Consider the following 24,038-nt stretch of genomic DNA (forward strand, 5'->3'; position numbering starts at 1 on the left):
CCACATTTACTTACCTGAAGTGCCAATAATTTAACATGTATTTTTATGTCGACTTTACATTTTAAAATAGAGGTGTAAATTCTTTATATTACTTTACAATACTGTATATATATATATATATATATATATATATATATATATATATATATATATATATATACTGTATTGCCGTGCAGGGGCAACATTTCTCTTGCGTCATATTCACGCAGGTACTTCAAAACGTCGGCATGAACTCCAATCCAGGGTCCTGTGGTGGGGGCTCCAGTACCCATGATGCAGTGCGCGGGCGCCATATTGATTGGCAAGCGAAACAAGCGAGAAAAGGTGAACAAGACCACACAAGGCCAAGGAATTAGCGTCGCCTTCCACTGTGCAGTAAGTCAAAATAAAGAGATAAATGTGCTCTAGATTGTACATTGCCATCATTTCCAGGGAAGTAACAAGCTCAAATGAGCTAAGATCCTCGTCCTCTTAATTATGACGTCATTAAAACGAATCATGACGTCATTGTGATGTATCAGGTTTGCGATATATTATCTCTGCTAATGCCCTGTTCGATTCCCGCAAACAGAATTCAAAAAGCTTGCCTAGTTTCGGAGATAATTTTTTTTAGGCCATTTCCATTAGCGGAGATATTTTGACGTCATAACTTTTTTTTTCTCGGAGGAATTTTCAAAATCGGAGATGGTTACTGTCTGCGCAGGGTATTTTTACATATATACGCCAAGTTTCAGGAAGTTTCGATGAAAACTGTAAGCTGTGAAACAAAAAAGTCCACAAGAAGAAGAACAACAACAACAACAACAACAAAACGTGAGTGAGACTGAGAGATCCTCCACGAGGATCGAAAAACAACCAACATGGCGGCGCGCACGGCATTATGGGATAGCTCTGTAAACCCTCCATTGAACAGCACCACCACCTGTGGCGGCGGGAGCGGTGCTGTCGGTCGTGAAGTCGCCCTCCACTTCCGCATCCCCACTCGAGTACCTCGTCCAACGCTGCAGTTCCTCAGTCTCAGCTTCTTCCTGCTTCTCATTCATTATAACAAATGCTTCAGTGTGGTGATGAAGTGTACGAGTTAAAAGATCGCTTATCGAGTGTTGCCCAAAGTACCTCACAATATCAGGTTTTTTTTCTCTCCACCCCTTGCGATTACCCTCCGTTCCCGACTGATGTTAAAGCTGTCGGTTGTGTATAAAACCAAACGAGGAAAATTTTCCTTAAAAAAAAAAAAAATAATAATAATAATTTTATACCACCTTTAAAACCGACGTCCGTTTCATCGTCGCAATTGTCACAACCAAAACGACATATGCGTTTTGGATTATTTTCGTCTCTCATAACTCCTTAATCACTTGATCATCTCGCCTTCCATCGTTGAACATTTCTCCGACTCGTCATCACGCTTTTAATCTCTTTATTTTTAAAAAAAAATTTCTGCAGTCGAAAAGGAATACTGTATTGGTAATTTCAATAAGCTCGGTTTTCGATTCCCCCCTCTCACTTTTTTTTCTGGCATGCGTGCAGCGTCGCGCGCGACTTATTTTAAAGGTAAACGTGAAGTTGCTGCCGCGCATTTACATTCCAGTGTATCTGAGGGTCAAGGTCGGCTTTTTGTAAGTTGTGATCGTAGAAAGTAAAAAAAATATTCCATAAACGTGTTCCTATGTCCAAGTACCCTGTTTTGAAGTGTTTATTTTTCCCTCAGCATGCAGGTAAATCCGATGATTGTTCAGAATTCCATGCCTGAGGTGGAGAGAAAGTAATGGAAACGTGTTGTGACGTGTGTATTCGACGGTTAGTTTGATTGGCTTGTCTTTCTGCCGTCTGTCTGCAGCCTTTTCTGTTCTAACAAGACAACACGATGTCCACAGCGATGAACTTTGGATCGAAGAGCTTCAAACCGCGACCACCTGATAAGGGCGCCTTCCCTTTGGACCACCACGGTACGCTGGAGCATTTATCTGAAAAAAATATAAACGGTCCATTTCGTAAAATGTCTTCTCAACGACAAACGCGTTAACCTGGGGAGATGAACGGTCCAGTTGTAAGTAAGACTTCTCCAAAAGGACCACAGTGGTGTCTGGGTGAAACTGTCCAGTTAGCACGACTGGTCTGGAGAGACTAATGCAGTACCTGGGGAGATGAAAGGTCCAGTTGTTACGAAGACTTCTCCAAAAGGACCACAGTGGTGTCTGGGGGAAACGGTCCAGTTATCGTGACTGGTCCAGAGAGACTACCGCAGTACCTGGGGAGATGAAAGGTCCAGTTGTTGCGAAGACTTCTCCAAAAAGACCACAGTGGTGTCTGGGGGAAACGGTTCAGTTATCGTGACTGGTCCAGAGAGACTACCGCAGTACCTGGGGAGATGAAAGGTCCAGTTGTTACGAAGACTTCTCCAAAAAGACCACAGTGGTGTCTGGGGGAAACGGTCCAGTTAGCGCAACTGGTCCAGAGAGACTACCGCAGTACCTGAGGAGATGAAAGGTCCAGTTGTTACGAAGACTTCTCCAAAAGGACCACAGTGGTGTCTGGGGGAAACGGTCCAGTTAGCGCAACTGGTCCAGAGAGACTACCGCAGTACCTGAGGAGATGAAAGGTCCAGTTGTTACGAAGACTTCTCCAAAAGGACCACAGTGGTGTCTGGGGGAAACGGTCCAGTTAGCGCAACTGGTCCAGAGAGACTACCGCAGTACCTGAGGAGATGAAAGGTCCAGTTGTTACGAAGACTTCTCCAAAAGGACCACAGTGGTGTCTGGGGGAAACGGTCCAGTTATCGTGACTGGTCCAGAGGGGCTTACTGCAGTACCTGGGGAGATAAATGGTCCAGTGACTGGTCCAGAGGGACTACTGCAGTACATGTGGAGATAAACGGTCCAGTAGCTAGTAAGACTTCTCCAGAAGGAAGTCATTTGAGTATTACTCGGTTGTGTTATTGTGTCTCCCTTTCTGGTCAATAACTCAAAAAAGCTTAATCGTATGAAGAGTGAAGAATACGCAGAACTCGAGAATGGTTGGGAGGAAGAAGTATTTGTTTTTTGATACTCCATTGTATATTCTTTCGAAGCAATGCCACAAATGGCATCACAAATGAAGTGCTATACAAAATTATTGTGTGCTCCACTGACATCTCAGGAATGCAGGTTGTTGAAATCCAAAATTTTGCTCAGACAGACGTATCAACGATTGTGACTGTCCTGAGGCCTGGTAGTCCTGGTAGTAGATGAATGTGTTTTCTTTTTATTGCCAATTAAAAATTTCTTGTGTATCATCATTGAAAAAAAAAAAACACATCTCAATTTGAGGACATTTTATATATTCACTATGTTTCTCCTGGATTCTGTGTAATCTAAAGCTCTCATGATTATTGGAATCTTTCGTGATGAGGCCAAACTCTCACATCTCAAGCAGCTCGGTGGTCTCTCTTTTCTACCGTCTATTCTCCAGCATTGCTTTCTCTACTGTCTGCCCTCTGACCCTCCATAATATATTCCAGAATGTACGTGTCCTTCCAGTTACCCCTGGTTAAACTTCCAAAATCCAGGCTGACTACACACCTCTACGCCCTGTTTTTTTTTTCCTCCCTTCTCCAAGCTATGGAACTGCCTTTCAGGGGCTGTTCTGTCTCACTCTTCCTTCTGATTGGACTTGAAGCAAGCAGTGCACCATCATCTCTTATCATCCCCAGTTCTGACCAGTGATCTTTATTATCCCCATTAAGCCTTCGTAACCCAACCAATTTACTTGCTAGTTTCAGTTTCCCCACATCCACCCTCTCCTCTTTTCCTGTTAGTTAATTCCCTTGATGTTTCTCCCAAACTATCAATTCTACCTTGCTCTTCCGTGGGCCTCACTTCTCTAGAAAAAATTAAATAAAAAAAGCACATCAGACGATGGACAATTCAATTGAGGATTCTTCCTGCTGGTTGTAGAATTCCTGAGTTTTAACTGTGTCCTGTGATCCAGTTCCCCCTGACTTTCAGCAATGGATTTTGAATTTGACTATGGTTCTGACACACAGTGGCCTTCACTTTGTGAAAGACACAGTGGGATCTTCGACATCCACTAGTTAATCTTCGCAAATTAGTCCCAATCTAAAATCCATCCAGCGATGCAGTTAGTGATGCAACGCCCTGCCAGCAAAGCATCAATCTGGCAGCTTGTAGGGTTTGTGAATCAAATCCAGACTTGATTGCCTGATGTGAGCTACATGCTCTGCAAATGCACCATCCTATCAGATGCATTGCACTGCAATAGAAAAACTGTCTGTGTCTCGCTTTATTCTAAAGGGTTCCTGCTGGCATAAAATAATGAAAATGGTGCTGTTGGAAAGCTAAGAATCGATTTACTCTGAGCAAAAATTAGTTTCTTTTCAATTGTAAAAATGCCTGTTTTACAAGCCTGTCTTTTGAGGATGGAAGAAGCAGAATCTGGAGCTTTAATGTTTTAATGGAGCTTTAAAAGCGATTCCAAGTAAGACAGCAGGAACTCTTGAGAATAAAGCATGACTGATATGGCAGGAAAACCAAATTACAAAAAGTAATACTGTTGTGGGCCAGGGGTCGGTGGCGAGGAATGGCCGCCAGGTGGAGCAGTAGAGCCATCTCTCACCGAACACCCAGAATTGCAGGTCATAACCTTCGGACAACTCTGAAGGTCACGGGTCATTTAAGGACCATGCTCGCCAATTCTCTGACGGCGTGGGGTCGGGTTAATAGCCAAATTTCAATATACCTAATTACTGGGGAAGTCACACCCTCAACGGACTCTGTCGAACCGGGTCGCTCTAGCGACCTCAGTCTGGTTTAACCGAGCGGAATTACCAAAGTCCGACGGTCCAAACGACAACTTACAGCCCAATCGGCTTACTGGTTCTCAGCACGAACCGTGCTGGGTCAATAATAGAAAGCACAACAACGAGCTGGTGCATTGAACAATTGGGGGTTTATTTATAATGGGGCAGGGGAGCACAAAAAGAGCAGAGTTAAACCGACTATCAGAAATGCAATTTACAATGAACACAGGCACTTAACAGTTTCTACTTTCAGGACGGGCGCCACCGACACACACATACACAAAATAAATAGGGCCGGTTGGGCACCTTTCCGCCTCGTGCTGTCGAGATGAGCTGGTTCGGGGGGGACTCGAACCCACACCTTCGTCACCACACCAGGGACCACACTCTCCAACCAGCCACGCACAAACGAACCAAGACCAAGGAGAAGACCAGAGACGATGATGACCCAGGAACAGACGAACCAGCCAGCACCAAGACCCGTGACCCCCAAGACCAGCGCTCCGGAGCCTGGCATTCCTTTTATTCATTTCTTGTGCGGGGTGAGAAAATCGCCATCGGAGGCATCTCAACCCTCATTGGCCGGGGTATCGTGGGAAAGTCACCCTCTGTAGGAATCTCAACCCTCATTGGCCGGGGTGTGTGGGAAAGTCGCCCTCTGTGCGTGACTGGACAAGGGGCACGCCCCTGCCTTTCTAGGTGGAGTCTCGATCTGAGGCGATGGAAATCTCCACCCACGTACGTGGCTGGACACGCCTGTGTAATGGCGTGATGTGCGAAGTGAAGGAGTGATGGTTTCGGTTGGCTGGAGGCTCGATTTGTATTACAAAAACCCTGACTAAAAAAGTAACTCGCAGCGCACACATGTAATTCCCATGAGACACAGGTAGGGGACCCTAACTATAAACGCATACTTATCGAAATAACTACGCTTAGGGACTGCTGTCTGTCTGTGTGCAATGGCTTCCAGATTCGTAACAATACTTCTCAATGCAAGAGTAAAATGATAATAGTGCATGGAGCAGATCACAAACAACAACAGCCACCACCACAATGACAGCAGCAGCAACAACACTTTTTTTCAGTTTGTTTGTTTTTAACCTCTTTTACAACTACATTGAGATTCACAGATAGACATTCAATATGTTTGTGAAGTACAACTTGCCGTCTTTTGATTAAACCTGTCAGCGAAACGACAGATAGGTACGCTTGTGTCCCTGAAAACGTGTAAGGAAACTATATGAATCAACGTTCAGTGTTTTTTAAGATGATGCAGTTGGACTTTTGATAACAACCTTTTTAATTCTTAGCTCTCATGCAAGCTTCGACATTGTATTTAAAACAAAAAAAATTACAACACCTCATCTTGGGTGAAGAGTGGGATTACAGCAGAATAATGTTTTTTTTTTTGTTTTGTTTTTTTTTTTCTCCATTCCAACATCGAGGGGAGGGTTGGTGGGGGGTGGGGGGGGCAGGGACAGAACTGAGATTCCAAACTCAAGCAGAATTTGAAGCAAAGATCTGATAACGGGCTGAATACTTGTATTTATTTGATTATTTCTCCGAAATAAGCTCGTAGTGGGTCCCGGTGTCTGGCCGACCGTCCGTACGTACATACTATACATCTTAACATTTGACTAAAACGTCTTCTCGCAAACGACCCGACCGATTATGGATCAACTTTGGTATGATCATGAGGAAAGCAATTTCTCATAGCGTTGTGTTCCTCTATAAAGGGACAAAAAGTGGAGTTTTGCCCCAAATATTGCTATTTTATTTTAAAATCTTCTCAGAAACCGCCAGACAGATCCAGACCAAACTCAGCATGAGTCATCGGGCCCATGCCCTAACGTTAAGTTGTGCTCCTCATGGCCGTATCTCCCCCCGGAAAGGGGGTCATGGGCCTCCTCCATAAATCCCCCATTTTCAATAAAACATCTCTCCACAAGTACCTGAGCAATTATAGACAAAATTTGGTATGATACATCAGAACAGTAAGGTCTCATGGGGTTGTGCTCCCCATCCAGATCTGCCCCTTTGAGAGGCTTAAAAAGGGTGTTTCGCCTCAAATTCAGGTAATTTATCTTCAAATCTTCTCAGAAACCGACAGCCAGATGCAGACCAAACTCTCCATAAAACATAAGGACCGGACCATGCCATTAATTTAAGTTTTACTCCCCATGACTGTACCTCTTCAGGAAAGAGGAGGGGGGCATGGCTCCTTTTCCCCTAATACCTCACTTCCACCGCGTCTGTTGGGAAAATAACCGTCAGTCTCCCACAGGGCTATTTTTTTTATTTTGTTAATTTTCTTTTTTCATGAAAGGTTTTGATTATCTTCGTGTTCCATGTGATCTACATCAGAATCACAGGTTTGTGCGCAGCTCCTCATTCCATTTGGTCTCCAGTGCACATTTTTATTTATCACTATCAGATTTATGTGACACACTATCAGTAAAATTGCGTGTTTGTGTAGGAGAATGCAGTGCGTTCAAGGATGTGTACATGCGCTGTCTACGGGCAAAAGGCTTCGACAACTCAGCATGCCGCCAGCAGTCAAAAGACTATCTTCAGTGCCGCATGGAGAGGTTGGATCAGCTTTGCTCGATTGCTTATTGAATTGTTAAAGGTCCTATTGGTGCATTCCCTTCTTCCACTATGTAATTCCATTCTGTTAATCGTGTCAGGTTGAGTTCGTCCATTGGTAGTTTGTTCTCATCTGAGCACAGAGCTCAAGATACTGGGATCCCAGATTGAAATGCCATGTACAATTTGATTTGTCTATATTGAAATCTCATTGTAATCCTGTGATATTAAATGAGGCAATTCTCTGTATTTGTGCATGTATGTCTAAGAATCACAGAATGCAACACGGCTGGGCTCCACCAGATTTTGCATACGTGCTGGGGTACTCAGGGTCAGGTCCGTGGCACAAAAAGAAAATCCAACACCCTCCCCCCCCCCCCGGCAACCCCCACTGTAAGGGGGTAGATGATTTATGACTTTCGCATGTGCAAGTGGTTTAATGACCCTTGCTGAAGACAGGGGGATTACTGCCCATGGCAGAAAATATATTTGTCCCACCTCCCCCAATATCAGCAACCACCCACCTCCGATGCTCCGGGAGCAAGTGTTTCTAAATAAGACGATGACCTATTCTAATATCCTTGTATGACGCGTGATATGGAGTCTATGCAAGCTCCGCCATGAGCCGTAGATCACCTTTATATAAAAGGAGCCCAGTTTCTTTGTCTGTAATGCTTTATCCTAAAGAGCTTCTGCTGCCGCACAGTAATACAAGTGGTACCGTTGGAAAAGTAATAATCCATTTACTAGGAACAAAAAAAGTTTGGTTAATCACAAATCTCTTGCCTGTTTGAAAAGCCATGTTTCCGGGATTGAAGAAGAAGAAGAAGAAGAAGAGGAAGAAGAAGTGGAACCTCGAGCTTTAATGCAGCGGTTGCAACAGTAACCTTTTATTATTCTACAACAGCAGGAACCCTTTATATGGATACGGGATGGCACACAAACAAGAAGTACATTGTAGTAATCTTTGTTGTCCCGTATCCAAGGAAATTCCTCTTCAGTGACATAGTAAATTCAAATCATGTGGAAACTTTAAAACATCAAAAGGAATTAGAATAACAAGTGAAATATGGAAGATGGACGAAACAGCAAAATGGCGAAGAATTTGAATTGCACATGGTATAAATGACTTTTTGAAAATGTTCTTCTTATTAAGCGTAGATCGAAAAGGTCTCCGTAAATAGCAGTTTTTCAAAAAGACCGTTCAACAAATGATTTTCATCGAATCATCTGCACATACTGTACATGTATTGTCTTCATTTTCAATGGTTGCAAACATCAACTCCATACAGATGGAAGGTCCACCCACTTTAAATGCTCGTGTAATGACCTTTCTCAGTCTTTACTTATTCCACACATTTGGAAAACTATACCAATAAACCAAATTAAATAACAAAACTGATCAGGAAGGAATTGGTTAACATCCGCATCACATGTGACCTCACACCAAATTAATTTGACTTCCTGAGAAGATACATTCCTTGCATTGATTTATTGTACACAGCATCGGTAGTTTTATCAATAATAGTGCCCAGGTATTTTAAATTGTTTACGGTTTCCACCTTTTCATCCTTTGTGGTTACAGTCTCATGATTGTGACCTTTTCTAACATCCAAAATCATCTCTGTAGATTTGCAAAGTTGTATAAAAAGATGAAGTTTCGTTATAAAACTTTGGTAAATAAAAGATCCTTTTTTCATGTGTTTTACTTTATTTTACATCCTCATTGACACTCAGAGAGAGACATGGAATATGTTTGTGAAGTACAACATGCTCTCTTTTGATTAAATGTATCAGGGAAGCGAGAGGAAGTATGTGTTGTTTTGATTAAAAAAAATAAGAAGCTTAATGGTGCTTTTGGCAATGCCACAACCAAACCATGAGGGTTATCAATAACAACCAATGGGATGTGCTGAGAAAACCAGTGGTCTGAAGGGTTTTGGGAAGTGTACAACAGACGTGCACTTTTAGTGAATAGTGAGTAATGGGAGTGGAAGAGCCTTCATATGCCAGTGGAAGGAGCAGTGAGCACGGTCCTTGTCATGGCCACGTCTCCACACGCACATTTACGCCATGCCAACTTGGCTTCTTTCAGTATTTCCACTCACCAAACCATGCCAGAACACACTTCGGAGAAGTTCTGGCCTGTCTGGTGTCGTTGAGGCTTCAATGACGTGTTTCAACTTGCTTGTACTGAGATGGCACAATCATCAGGATGATTGTCGATCTTGCAAACCATTAGATTTAGCTTTGTTCCAAGGAATGCAATTCTTTTCTCCGAACCCACCTCTGGTTTTATAACACCGTGCAATTTTATTACATGGATTTGGTGTACGTCTTTGATATGCATCTCGCACATTTGTACTGTGCTATGTGCTTCGCTCTCTGTATTCGTCTTATCATCTTCACTTCAGTCTTTCAAATTCCCTGCCCATCACTACCCAGTGTGTTCACCCATGCATATCTATGATCTTTTCTAAACACGTTGATTCTCCCCCAATTCTGTTCCTCTCCGGGTCATTGTTACTCGTTTTGGTGTTATTCCTCCTTACCTCTTTATGCATGTGCATAGCCTTTGGTAGTTTGTAAACCTGCTGCTCTGCCCTTTGTTGTTCAGCTCTTCCATGAGCCTAGACCATTATACAAAAAATATATATATTTAAAAATGCCATTCAACTTTAGAGGCAATCTACATATTAGATATGCAATTTCTTGTGGCTTTTTCTCATTTTGCAGCACTGGACATTTCCTCCTCCTCACTGTCATGTATCTTTCTCAACAGAGATCTCATGGCACAGGAATCGCTGGAAAAACTTGGATACAAAGACTTGTTGGAGAATGAGAAGGAAAAGGAAAACAAAAAAGGAAAGAATTCTAACCATGCTGGGACTCAGTAGTGAGCTGGCAACTCCCTTTGCTCACCAATGATCGTTGTTCCAAAGCGTTTTCAGACTTTTTTCTGGATCAATTTGTAGAATAATTTATGAATTAACCCCCGGATGTTATTTCATTTCGTCTGCACAAAATGCTATATTGCAAGATTTTGTGCACCAGTGATTTATTGTACAAGTTGCTGTGTTAACACCCATGGGATTAAGGCTCCGCAGCTTGTGAAAAAGGCTGTGATCAATTTTGGGATTTTGCTTCGGCAATCGCCATGACTGGCATGGCAAACAAGACTTCAGGAAAAAGAAAGTTTGAGTGGTGGTCATGTTGTAACAGATGAGGCCAATTATCACAGGGTGTGGGCTGGATTCTGCTTCTGACATCACCAGTTAATAACAGGATAGAGAAACTTTTCCCGTGGCTTGCACTCGGTGCCGAAGGAACTGTTTCTCCATGAAAACAGTCTTACCTGTTTATTTTATCTTCTGTTTGATTTATCACATGTCTGTTCATCGATTGGTTCCTTTTACTGTTTTAAAAATGTATCCCGGTTGTTAAATTTCTGCAGAAGCCTCGAGCAGTCCTTCGATTTTGAAGAATGGAGGTTAACTCATTTTGCCTTCCAATCTGAGCACTTGCCTCATGAACCTTTGAGCCCACTTTCAAATCAGGTATATTATTTTGATATGTATACTGTCTCAATCTCCTTTTGCTGCTTGGCAAAGTACATGTTGCTTATTAGAAACAAACAAACAAAAAGCCAGCTTCATGAAGAACTGATGGTGCTCTATTGAAATTTTGACATTAAAGGGGGTTGATTACCGGTGTATATATGGACAGTGCTTACTTTTGATTTGGACAGGATTCTACGTACTAGTAATATTTTGTGGGTTTTGACTTCGGTTAACAGTCAACAAACAAACTGAGATCAACCATCTTTTTTAATATATAAATATATAATCATAATTTATGAGGGATTTCAAATCCTTGATCTTTTCTACCCCTATTATTCCACCCCAAACCCACCTCCTTCAAATTCTCTGCTTTCCTTCCTGAAAATCCCTGTAGTATCCATCTTGTATATGCCGTGTTACCTGCCCCATCCCTCTCCCTTCCACAGATCTGGTGTCTCTGTTCCCCACTGTTTTGTCTTTCCCTCTCCCACCTCTCTTATCTCATGCCCCGCTTGCTGTGCGTTGTGTGTTCGCTCTCATATGAGCCTCGGCAATGTATACAAAAGCATATTTTTTTCTGGTTAACCCCTAACACATTCCATCACATGTTGGGGCCAATTGTTTGTTTTGCCAAATTGTCCTCGAATAAAACCGAAAGCAAAGTCATTTAAAAAGTAATTAATAAAACTAACACACGTGGCAAGTAAATTTCATATAAGATAGTGTTTGTTTGTTTTTTTCACGTCTGCCACCGACGGTTATGTTTTCATCCCTGTTTGTTTGTCTGTGAGCAGGATATCTCAAAAAGTTGTGGATGGATTCGGATGAAACTTGGTGTAGAGGTTGAGTGTATGAAAAGGATGAATTCATTAGAATTGGGTGAAGATACGGGTTCGAGAACTTTTTTTAGTGATGCTTCACCATTGAGAGATGGGGCCAAAAACGATATATAGCACGATATTTCAAAAAGTTGTGGACAGATTCAGAGGAAACTTGGTGGGTGAGTTGGGTAGGAGATAAGAACATGCCGATTAGAATTTGGTTAACATCCGGATGCACCGGCCTTTCAGTGGGATACAGAACATACACTGTTGGAGGTATGGCGGAGGTATACGCTCCACCGAGTGCCGTTCTCGTGAAATTTTGTTATAATTTGACCATGATCTATATAGATGCAAAGTATTTCTCATTTACGGGATGTCTGCTCTCCCATATAAAGTAAACACTTTATGAAGCCAAGTTATTGTTTTGAGTGTTCATTTATTCCAATAACTGGACATCATATGTTTCTCAAAGTTGGATGTTTGTCACTCATTTGCATAAAGTAATATAAGTTAAATAACCTCCCCTGCTTTCTTTGTTCACATTTTAATGATCATCTCGAATGTTGGCCTGTTGGACATTCTCATCTAACCATGAAGTTTGTGATTCTGAGATCCCAGGTTTCCAATCCTATAAACTGCTTGTACTGTTGATATGTCATTTGTCTAATAATGCCCTTGTGGTTCATTAAAAAAAAAACTAGCAAATACCACCCATCGCTTCTGTGACGCGAATACTAAAGGGGGGAGGGAGAGAGGGGTGGGGGGAAGGGAAGATGGTAAGAGGAAGGGAAGGCAAACGTGCGGTGGAGCATAAATTACGATTCATCCGTTTCATCAAAATTAATTCTGCAAAGAATAACAGTGAAGATTGAAAAAAAATAATGTCTGAAATCCATTTACTACCGGTCACACTATAAACATGGCCCAGAGACAAACACCACCCAGCCGCATCCAGGGGCAAACACCGTCTGGATATGTCCAGAGAGAGGGGGGAAAGTGAGAGGATGGTGCTGCACTGTATTGAGAGGGGGTAGAGCAAGGATGGGACAAAGAGAGAGGGGTCAGGGTAGGGGAGTTAGCAGAGAGAATATGTTGTACTTTATGAACCACACACACACACACACACACACACACACACACACACACACACACACACACACACACACACACACACACACACACACACACACACACACACACACACATTATTGCTTGGCTGATATCTGCAATTTTTCGGGAATCAGGTTGGAGTTAGTGCGATTACCAACGGCAGGACGTACTCTATACAACCCCGAAACCTTGAGTAGCTTTCACCAAAAAACAACGTTGCATTTATAGAGACATTTCAGGGAGATGTTCACACACATTATTATTTATAAACAGCTGTGTGTGACTGGTAATTTCGAAAAATTTGGCTCGGTAATTTAGAAAACACGTTAATACTTCAAGCGGTTCGGAAATCGGGTGTTATTTCACAACTCATTCAGGATGAAGGAGCACGAACCACTCGCTCAGGGTTACGAAGCACGAACCACTCGCTCAGGGTGACGAAGCACGAACCACTCGCTCAGGGTGACTGAGCACGAACCACTCGCTCAGGGTGACGGAGCACGAACCACTTGCTCTGAATGATGTGGCACGGCAAAAGCATCTGCAGTGAGTGAAGGATTTGCTGTGAATGATGTGGTGCAGCAAAATTATCCGCAGTGAGTGAAGGATTTGCTCAGAATGATATGGTGCGGTACCCAGATCGACAATGGGTGCTCGGCAAGTGGCTTAAGCACTCAAGCAAGCACTCCAATTAAATGGCTGATAAGGAACAGCTGGCCAGGCTGTCGCTGCATACCATATAGGATCCCTTTAACTTTAAAACCCGTCGGTCTTGACCGTGCATGCAGCAGTTAAAGAAATAAATGAATTTGTTCAAATAATGACTTTATCCACAAGAGTTGCTGCTTAATGCAGAATAACCCTGGAGATATCGCAAAGTTCAATTGCCCGTGAAATAAACATTGCAGAAAATCTGCCATGTGGCCTGCTCGGCTGTGCACGTGTCACGTGGTACATCGTTCGTGGTCCGCGCAAACATTATAACTTTATTTTAAAACGTCCGTTTTTCTCCACAGTTGCTTTGACTCCCTGTAGAGCACCTTGCGAAACCTTCGAAAATATACACATATCTGGCAGATGCTATGGATCCGCAGTCCATCTGGGGGACAGGGCATGAGGTCTAGCAGTGAATGCATTGAATCGTATACCTCAATGAAGCTGGTTAATTTTGGCACATTCCTCAATTTTTTGTTCACTCAATATAATTGTCCAAACAGTAGAAAAAGACAAATTTAATGCTTTGGAAAGTTCACATTTTCTTGTGTATATATGGAGAAGGAGGGAACAGCCTTGTTTGCTTAAATTATATAGGTATATCGGCTTCGTTATGACACTCGTTATTTCTGTAAATTATCAGATTTCACAACAGATTTTGACAATTATTTAGTCCGGACGATATCCGATCCTCAAAACCAAAATAATATTTCCATGATATTATTTAAATAGTCCGTGAGAGTAGATTGTGGAAAATAGTCTCATATAATGCATGAAATTGCTCCAAGCTCCTAATTTGAAAACTAGCACTTACAAAAGCAATGGATACAGCAATTTGTAGCTCTGATGAACAGGCATTCAATAATATGAGAGGAAAGTGAAAAAAAAAAAACTATTTAAAAGAAATTGTTGCACCCTGTTCCAAGTCAAGGCATGGTTGAGCAGGCTAAAAAACATGGAGGCTTCAGACCCAGCAAGTATACCGAGGATATGCCTTCAGACCCCATAGAGAGTGGTGACCGAGGATGAGCCTAATAAGGCCATTAATTATCTTTAAAAGGGGTGTTTTAATTATCCCAAACACCCAATTTTCATTCATGCACTTCCTTGGAGTTTTCTTAGTATGCATGCAAACTTTCAGGCTGCTTGGTTTTATGGTTTTGGAGTTATGGAGGACACACACACACACACACACACACACACACACACACACACACACACACACACACACACACACACACACACACACGTTAGTACAAGATACATTGATCTCTCCTATTGTCCTTGTCCTCCATGTGATTTTTGCACAAGTTCCTTCATGATCCTTATGTCACTATACAAATTAAATATAAAAAGGGTTTCCATTCGATTAGTAAACAGAGAATAAAATGAGTACAATTGAAACCATTATTCAGAAATCTGTGACACTTGTGACATCATTGTGAGACTAGTACAGTATAATGTTGGCATGGCGTGTGCTGTTAAAGGAAAGAAAATAATTAAAGAAGTACATCTTTCCACTTCTTAAGCACATGATTTTGGATGAAAGGTTAAAATACTTTTTTGTTTGTTTTTATTACTTGGCAGAAAGGACAAAATTTGGCTTTTAACAAATGGGACGTGGATTTTAGTCTCCAGCTTGAAAAGCTCAGATTTTTATCCCTGGGGAACAGAATGGATTGGGATTTTGTAAAGCAGCTAAGTTGTGTTCAAAATAGCTGGGCATTTGTCAAAGGAAAAGTTAAGTCTTGGCTGTTTATTATTGGAAAAGAAAACGTTGCATATTTTGAAAACTTCTCTCAGGAGGCCTGAGTTTGCAAAGAAAATGTGGAATTTCTTAAGACCAAGCAGCAAACAGTTTGCTCGTGCTTAGAGACGATCCCACTCAATGAAGACACCACTGTTTGATTGTAGAATTTCTCCATTTTGAATGATCCGAGATGAAACGAGAAGGGCACTCGGTAGAGCACATACCTCCACCATGCAAAGCCTGATCCACGAGAACATATTGGGCCCAATAAATTTTTGAAATATCATGTTATACAGTACTATATCGTTTTTGGCCCCATCTCTCAATGGTGAAGAATAACTTAAAAAAAATTATCAGATCCGGATCTGGATTCAGATCTTCACCAAAATCTAATCAGTTTGTCAGACCCACAACCTGCCCACAAAATTTCATTTGGATCCGTCCACATCTTTTTGAGATATCCTGCACACAAATAAACAGAAAGGGGTGAAAATATAACCTCCTTTAACTTAGGTGGCGGAGGAAATGAATTCCGAGACTTCAAAAAGGAGGAAACGCAAGCATGAGCTTAAGCAAAGGAAAAGAAGAGCAGCAGCAAAAATAAGTGATAACTTGTCACTCACTACAATGAAAAAATGGAGAAATAAAAACAAGTGAACCTGAAACCTGATGTGGAAGTGCAATCAGTTTATCTATTTATTACATATGCACATGGTCTTGGCCCCTGATTTCCTGGCCCCTGATTGGCTGACCCTATCCTGTCCTCTGATTGGCTGACCCTATCCTGTCCTCTGATTGGCTGACCCTATCCTGGCCCCTGATTGGCTTCACTTACCCTGGCCCCTGATTGGCAAGCCCTATCCTGGGTCCTGATTGGCTGGAAATATCTTGGTCCCTGATTGGCTGACAATATCCTACCCCCTGATTGACTGTCAATATCCTGGCCCCTGATTGGCTGGCCCTATCCTGGCCCCTGATTGGCTGGTCCTATCCTGGCCCCTGACTGGCCTCTTGTCACATCACATCTCATTTAGGAAAGGGGGATTCGAAGCCACCTTGTGCTCGGAGGGCTCCAGAGCTCTGGGAATGCTCCCAGATCCATAAGTTTTGAGATGAATATAGGCATCTTGAGGTAATAGAGGTCTGATTTGAACCACTGAGAATTCCATTTCAACATTGGTAAACTCCTTCGTATACCCATTTTTCATGGCTAGCATGGAAGAGTATAGTGCAGCAGCAATGGAAGAGTATAGTGCAGTAGCGCAGCAGCAAGCGAAGACCTTCAATGGCCAAAGAGCGAAGACTTCAACCGCCAGAGAAGTGCCTTTAGCGAAGCGCAACAGCCAACCAAGTGGCGAGATCTGCCCCAAGGGAGATACAGGATCAGGGAGAAGAAAACTATTGAGAGATGTATCGGCCCTAGCATGATCCTAGTTATCAAGAACAAGGAGAGGGAGCACGCCCGAGTGTGGATGCCTCAACGTATACGAGAGGAGCTGCTAAGGGATCCGGGGGACAACTTTATCAATAACGAAGGGATTGTACGCAGCATAAAAGATGCAAGTCGCTGCTACTGTTGTGGGCCGGGTATCGGCTACGAGCACGACCGCTAGATGCAGCAGTAGAGTCGGCTCCACCGAACACCCGGAATTCAGATCGTTACCCTCGGATAACTCCGAAGGTACAAGACCCTTACAGTCCCTTACAAGACTGTGAATCGTCAATAAATAAACCGTGTGGGTACAGGGTTATTTGCCAAACTTCAAAATACCTCGAGGCCCACGTGGCGAACTACCGAGTATTCACACCTTCGACGGAGCTCAAACGGGACGAGCCGTAATAGTGCTCGACCAGTGTGTGACCCGAGCGGATGGTTACCGAGGTCCCGTCAGTCCAAATGCACACAACTACGGCAACAACGGCCTTTTAAATTCCCCAACACGCACCGTGCTAAGCCAATGAAGGAAAGGACAAAGACGAGCTGAAACATTCAACAAAATGAATATTTATTTACAATAGGGGGAAGGGACACATAAAGGGCAGAGTTAAACCGACTATAAGGAATGCGAATAATGTACAGCAAAGCACGTGCACAGTTGCTACTTAAAGACGGGCCCACACACAGACACACAGAAATGGACCCCAATGGTCTTTATTGAAGTCTTCCAGCTCGAGGAAAGGGAGCTGAGACCAGAGCCTGCGCTTGGTACTGTCCACTTCGTGTGGCCCTTGACGATCCGGCTCGACGGGACTCAAACCCGCAACACGACGCCGCTCCAAGCACCGGGCACCGCGCTCTCCAACCGGCCGCACACCAATCGATCACGGCCAAGGAGAAGATCAGAGGCGACGATGATCCAGCTCGGCGGGACTCGAACCCGCAACACGATGATTATGACCACCACGACCCCAAGACGACAACCAGGTGACAACCAAGACGACCAACCACAACCAACGCTCCCAGCCTGGCGTTCCTTTTATATTTCCTTCTTGTCCAGGGTCAGAAAATCGCCCTCTGAGGCGGCCTCCGCCCTCATTGGCCGGCATGTCGTGGGAAAATCGCCCTCTGAGGTGGCCTCCACCCTCATTGGCTGGCGTGTCGTGGGAAAGCCGCCTTCTGTGGCCATCTCTACCCTCACTGGCCGGCGTGTCGTGGGAAAGCCGCCTTCTGTGGTCATGTCTACCCTCATTGGCCGGCGTGTCGTGGGAAAGCCGCCCTCTCTGGCCATTTCAACCCCCCATTGGCCGGCGTGTCGTGGGAAAACCGCCTTCTGTGGCCTGATTGGACAAGGGGCACGCCCCTGCCTTCCTGGGCGGAGTCCCGGTCTGAGGCGATGGAAATCTCCGCCCACGTACGTGGTCGAATGCACGTAGACAAAGGCGTCGGTGTGAGGAAGCAAGGTGAAGGCGTGTTATTGTAAACGAATCTCTGCAGCGCACACATGTAATTCCCATTAGACACAGTTAGGGGGCCCTAACTATAAACACATACTTACCGAAATAACTAAGCTACAGGGAGTCTGTCTGTGTGCGCAAGACTTCCAAATTTGTAACACAACAGCTTCCAGCTCTTGTAGCTTTGCAAAAAGCAAAGCAAGAAGTCCTATCTGGCGCAGTTGAATATGCACCATATGTACCTTGTTTCAAAACGGGCTCTGGCTCTGAGACACACCCCCTGCCTTTTTTGCTTTGCTTTAGCGATACAGTCCGACACCATTAGTCTGTGTCTAATGGGGATCAGCGGAGTGCTGGTCACACTCCACATGTTTTGATTTTCCTGACGATCACATCACATGCCTTATGGTTAAATGGTTTGCATTAGCAAGAACAATCGTCTGGGTGACAGACGGATGGTTGGTCTGTGCGGATTATGCAGTTTTACCGTGTGATACATAATCTGTGGCGATGCTCACTATAACAGTCAGGAGGTGCCTCTGAGATGTATATGTATATGCATATGCATATGCATATGCATATGCGGGCCAGGGGTCAGGTGAGAAGACCACCAGAGGGGGGGAAACTATCTCGAATTCCCGGGATTGCAGGCCATCGCACACGGATAATTCCTTGACGCGGCGGGTCGCTAACCAACCGTGAACGCCAATAACTCAACCACGTGACTTAGGGTCCTCCATTTAGTTTATCCGGTTACCTAAAAAATAATCACGTGATCTAATTACCAGGTGACACGCCCTCGGTATGCCTTGTCCGAACTGGATCAGACGCAGCTGAGCGACACTGCCAAGGACGTACCGGCTAAAAGGAAAGGATCATTGGAAATAAAGTCCTGGCTAGGCTAGGACACGGACCATGCTGGATCAATGAAAGTAAAGACAACCAGAGTGGTGTCAAAGCCACCCAATGCTCGCCTGTTTATACATTTATCGTTTTTCGTCTATAAAAGACTAGTCTAATAATATTTTTTATAAAGCATTGCAGTGAAGTCTGATCCAAATAATTTTAAAGCAATATATGTATTTGTATATTGTAATCAGTAAACAAGAGGTCCACACGAGGAATTCAAAACTCGGAGGGGTGAACTTTCTCGCTGCAAAAAGTCAACAAAGGCTTTCTGAGGTAGGAAATGCCGATAGCCCGAACTGGAAGACGAACTTGAAGACTGGGTTAACACACAGACAGTGGATGGTTGGGGTGTTTCCACTGTGCAGATTAGACTCAAAGCAAGATCGATCACTTTTTGTGGCTAATTTTCGGACGTTTTTGCGCTTGGTTTTTTTGTGCAATATTTGAGGCTTATAAACCAGTGCGGCTTGTGTGTGCTTAAATTCCAGATTTTTTTTTTAATTTAGGGGATGCGGCTTATATAACGATGCGCTCAATGGTCCGAATTTGATGGTACTTGCCTTGCCATGAGAAATGCATCTAAAAGAAAAAGTAATATGTAGTGTTGGGAGTTAGAGTGCGAACAGGAACGGATGGAAAACAGCATCCTGGTTGCCATGGCAACCACTTTAGATGACGAACGTATGTCGCGACACACCGTCTCCACAGTCTGTACCTATGTACCAAATATGAAATGTGAAAGTTGAAAACTTTTGGAGTTAGAGTGCGGACAGGAACAGACGGACGGACGACCGGTATCACATAATACGCTGGTATCACATAATACGTATAAAAAATAGTGTGGTCGATGAAAACATTAGAAAGGAAAAAATAACTTGCACCAAAAACTTTAACATTTTCACGCTCACGCTGACACTCACGCCGGGGGTATCGCTATAGCTCTCTGTTCTTCGAACAGGCGAGCTAAAAATAGTGTGGTAGATAAAAACATTAGAAAGGAAAAAATAACTTGCACCAAAAACTTTAACATTTTCACGCTCACCCACATGCTCACGCCGGGGGTATCGCTATAGCTCTCTGTTCTTCGAACAGGCGAGCTAAAAATGAGCTGGGATCATTTCTACTAAAGGATTTATTACAGGCAGGTGAGGAAAAATATGTGGCACAGTGAATGTAGTTTATTGTTGTGTGTAAGCAGGGATAGGAAGAAAAGTGTGGTGTGACAATACAAGCAACTTACAAAAGCAGACACAGAGCAGAGTTATCCTGATATAATTATTATGCACTCTTAACTTAAATGAGGACAGGCGCCATGACACACACACACACACACACACACACACACACACACACACACACACACACACACACACACACACACACACACACACACACACACACACATACCCCGATGAAAGGAGTCGATGAGAAGAAAGAGGAGAGGAGATGAGACTAACGGTCTCACAATACCTTGCACGATTGACCGACTGCGCCACCAGTACGTTTTAGGGGGATGCTCCGTTTGGCGAAACCTTCCTGACAGCTGGCGCGTCATCTCCCGCTTCGTAGCACTTCGAGCAGCTAAGCGTCAATCCAGGGAATGGGGAGTGACCGACAGGCGTGAAGGAAGGACTTTGGGCGGAATCAGAAGCCAGTGGGTGGATGGGTGGAGTCAGCGGCAAGGCGGTGAAGAAGGCGGATTCTGCAGATAAGGGACGCTGAGCAGGAAAGACAATGACAGACAGCCCCGCGACCCGTCCTTTTGAAGACCCTGTGGTGCGGGCGGGGGTGACGACCCGAAGCGGAGTCGTCACCTGAATCGGGCGCTCTCGTTTGGCCCTGGCCAGCACACAGCCCAGCCGTGATGGCCGGAAGCGGCTCCACTTTACTTCCGGCTAGATGGTTCCAAGCTGCGGAATCGGCTCGCTCCGAGCATCGTAACATGAATTGTCCTGCACCGAACTCCCGGGCCATCCACGGCGACCGGCGGTTAGTGCCAGTCAATACGCTGCCTGTCTGTAAGCCATGCAGCCCAAGCCGTACAGCGTGCCTCTGCCTGGCTGCAGCCTCGCCGGGCTGAGAGGCAAAAGGACGTTTGCCATCAGTGGGAGACACCCGTGGCCTCGGTGGTCAGCGAAGCCCCACGGTAAGATGCTATGGCAACACATGCGCAGACCCGAACAAGCGCAGACACATGTGTGCCACTCGCGCCCTGCTCTGTGTGCGATAATAAATTACCCCGTGGTTGCGCGTGGGTCCGCCGCCATTGAGCATGTGGTCATTCATCAAAAGCGGTGGTGTACGGGGTGCCAGCCCTGATCTGTGTCATTCGTGCCCTGCTCTGTGTGCGGTAATAAATTACCCCGGGGCTTCGCGTGGGTCTGCCGTCATTGAGTATGCGGTCATTTATCAAAAGCGGTGGTGTGTGCAGTGCAGGCCATGATCTGTGCCAGGAATTGAGGGAAATGATTGGATATAATTATTAGATGTAGCCTTGGATTGAAAAGAAGATAGATATAAGTATTAAATGGAAATTTGGATTGAAAAGAGGACAGATAAAATTAATAGATGGAGATTCGGATTGAAGAAGAAGATATTATTATTATTAGACTCAGAAATGGGTTGAAAAGAGTGTGCTGCATACGTACTATACGTTGTTAGTATTTGGTGTGTTGTTCCTTCTATTTCCTTAACACGGCATTCCTACAGCACGCCATCGTGTTGGTTATCCTTCCTATCTCTTCAGCCCAATGGGTGGAAATTACTGCTACGCTGCACAGATTCTGTGCAGCGTGGGCACTTTGTGTTTTGTTCCTTTTGGTCTTCTGTGAGGACGCATTCTAACAGCGAAGGGTGCAGCCGCGTTTTCTACAGGTGGGTGTCCAAGCGCAGTGCCCGCCGGCCTTTGCGAGGACCCCTTCCCACAGCGAAGGGCGCGACCGTGGTTTTTACAGTTGGGTGTCCGAGCGAAGCGCTCGCCGGCCCTGGCGAGGACCCATTGCTTGGATTTACCTCAGGAATAGAGAAAAAATATATAATCAGACCTAACTATGAGATTCACACAACGCATTGTCCCGTTTGACCCATATATATATATATATATATATATATATATATATATATATATATATATATATATATATATATATATATATATATATATATATATATATATATATATATATATATATATATATATATATATATATATATATATATATATATATATATATATATATATATATATATATATATATATATATATATATATATATATATATATATATATATATATATATATATATATATATATATATATATATATATATATATATATATATATATATATATATATATATATATATATATATATATATATATATATATATATATATATATATATATATATATATATATATATATATATATATATATATATATATATATATATATATATATATATATATATATATATATATATATATATATATATATTTATATATATATATATATATATATATATATATATATATATATATATATATATATATATATATATATATATATATATATATATATATATATATATATATATATATATATATATATATATATATATATATATATATATATTTATATATATAAATATATATATATATATATATATATATATATATATATATATATATATATATATATATATATATATATATATATATATATATATATATATATATATATATATATATATATATATATATATATATATATATATATATATATATATATATATATATATATATATATATATATATATATATATATATATATATATATATATATATATATATATATATATATATATATATATATATATATATATATATATATATATATATATATATATATATATATATATATATATATATATATATATATATATATATATATATATATATATATATATATATATATATATATATATATATATATATATATATATATATATATATATATATATATATATATATATATATATATATATATATATATATATATATATATATATATATATATATATATATATATATATATATATATATATATATATATATATATATATATATATATTTATATATTTATATATATATTTATATATTTATATATTTATATATATATATATATATATATATATATATATATATATATTTATATATATATATATATATTTATATATATATTTATATTTATATATATATATTTATATATATATATATATATATTGTTGTGGTTACCAAATTCGCAAACCACCATTCAGGTCCCTTAGGTGAGGTATTTCGGTAAGTACATGTGTAGTTAGGCCCAAACCCGTTGTCTAGTGGGAATACATGTCATTTATGCGTGCTGCGACTCTTCAGGATAGCCGTTTTTCTTTTACTATCTTTAATTTGGACCAACCGCCATTGTTACCACCACCAGTCACAACATCAACCACCAACCACAACGCCGCTTCACCACAACCGCCTCGCAACCGTCGCATCGCCACCGTTCTTGCGCCGCTTGTGGGTACCGGTGTTGGACTCGTGCAGGGCGCGCGCCGAACAGCGTGTACAAAATCACGGATTTTGTGCTTCAAAAACGGATCAAAAACAACACACGCCCACTTTTTGCCGTCCAATCGGTGAGCGAGGGGCGAATTGGCCCCGCCCCCAGGGCGTTGGAGGGCGATCGATACATGCAAATTTATGGATCAAAAAGCATTCACGCCCACTTTTTCTCGGGCCAATGGGGAGCGAGGTGAAAGGTCGAAGGGAGGGGGTCAAAGATGAGAGGGCGAAGCTACGGGGCTGATAAAAAGCGACCGTGTTCGTCAGTCCAGAGAGTAGTAGAGT

The 24,038-nt window shown here is 42.2% G+C and overlaps 3 protein-coding genes across 10 annotated transcripts in view; 2 read left to right on the plus strand and 1 right to left on the minus strand.

The window, feature by feature from the left end:
* Positions 1 to 1,159, minus strand: part of ENDOV (endonuclease V) — a 78,565-nt gene extending 77,406 nt beyond the window's left edge. For all 3 annotated transcript variants that reach the window (XM_085858133.1, XM_085858131.1, XM_085858132.1), the window contains exon 1: positions 991 to 1,159. In XM_085858133.1, the coding sequence (XP_085714259.1) occupies positions 991 to 1,043 (53 nt within the window). In that variant the 5' untranslated portion in view covers positions 1,044 to 1,159. The remainder of the gene's footprint in view (positions 1 to 990) is intronic.
* COX19 (cytochrome c oxidase assembly factor COX19) lies at positions 252 to 14,841 on the plus strand. Of its 6 annotated transcripts, none has more exons than XM_085858137.1 (4): positions 252 to 375; positions 1,841 to 1,949; positions 7,275 to 7,386; positions 10,167 to 14,841. In XM_085858137.1, the coding sequence occupies exons 2-4, from the start codon at positions 1,868 to 1,870 to the stop codon at positions 10,279 to 10,281; spliced, it is 309 nt and encodes a 102-aa protein (XP_085714263.1). In that variant the 5' UTR covers positions 252 to 375; positions 1,841 to 1,867; the 3' UTR covers positions 10,282 to 14,841. The 6 variants fall into 6 exon arrangements, with proteins under 6 accessions (XP_085714263.1, XP_085714262.1, XP_085714264.1 ...); XM_085858136.1 differs by lacking the exon at positions 252 to 375 and adding an exon at positions 889 to 1,129; XM_085858138.1 differs by lacking the exon at positions 252 to 375 and adding an exon at positions 889 to 1,074.
* The window catches only part of LOC147012052 (arf-GAP with dual PH domain-containing protein 1-like), a 111,838-nt gene continuing 98,525 nt past the window's right edge, over positions 10,726 to 24,038 (plus strand). The window contains exon 1 of the mRNA XM_085858130.1: positions 10,726 to 10,941. The gene's annotated coding sequence lies outside the window, so the exon portion shown is untranslated. The remainder of the gene's footprint in view (positions 10,942 to 24,038) is intronic.

This window comes from Eptatretus burgeri, chromosome 15 (genome assembly GCF_056783735.1).
Source record: "Eptatretus burgeri isolate ZD-2024b chromosome 15, Ebu_testis_v1, whole genome shotgun sequence".
Lineage (NCBI taxonomy): Eukaryota > Metazoa > Chordata > Myxini > Myxiniformes > Myxinidae > Eptatretus > Eptatretus burgeri.

Excerpts from the sequence above, each read along its gene's own strand:
- COX19 (XM_085858137.1), top strand. The coding sequence starts at position 1,868 with ATGTCCACAGCGATGAACTTTGGATCGAAGAGCTTCAAACCGCGACCA. Across the intron at positions 1,950-7,274 it reads CTTCCCTTTGGACCACCACG|GAGAATGCAGTGCGTTCAAG; the intron begins GTACGCTGGAGC and ends GTGTTTGTGTAG. Across the intron at positions 7,387-10,166 it reads CTTCAGTGCCGCATGGAGAG|AGATCTCATGGCACAGGAAT; the intron begins GTTGGATCAGCT and ends CTTTCTCAACAG.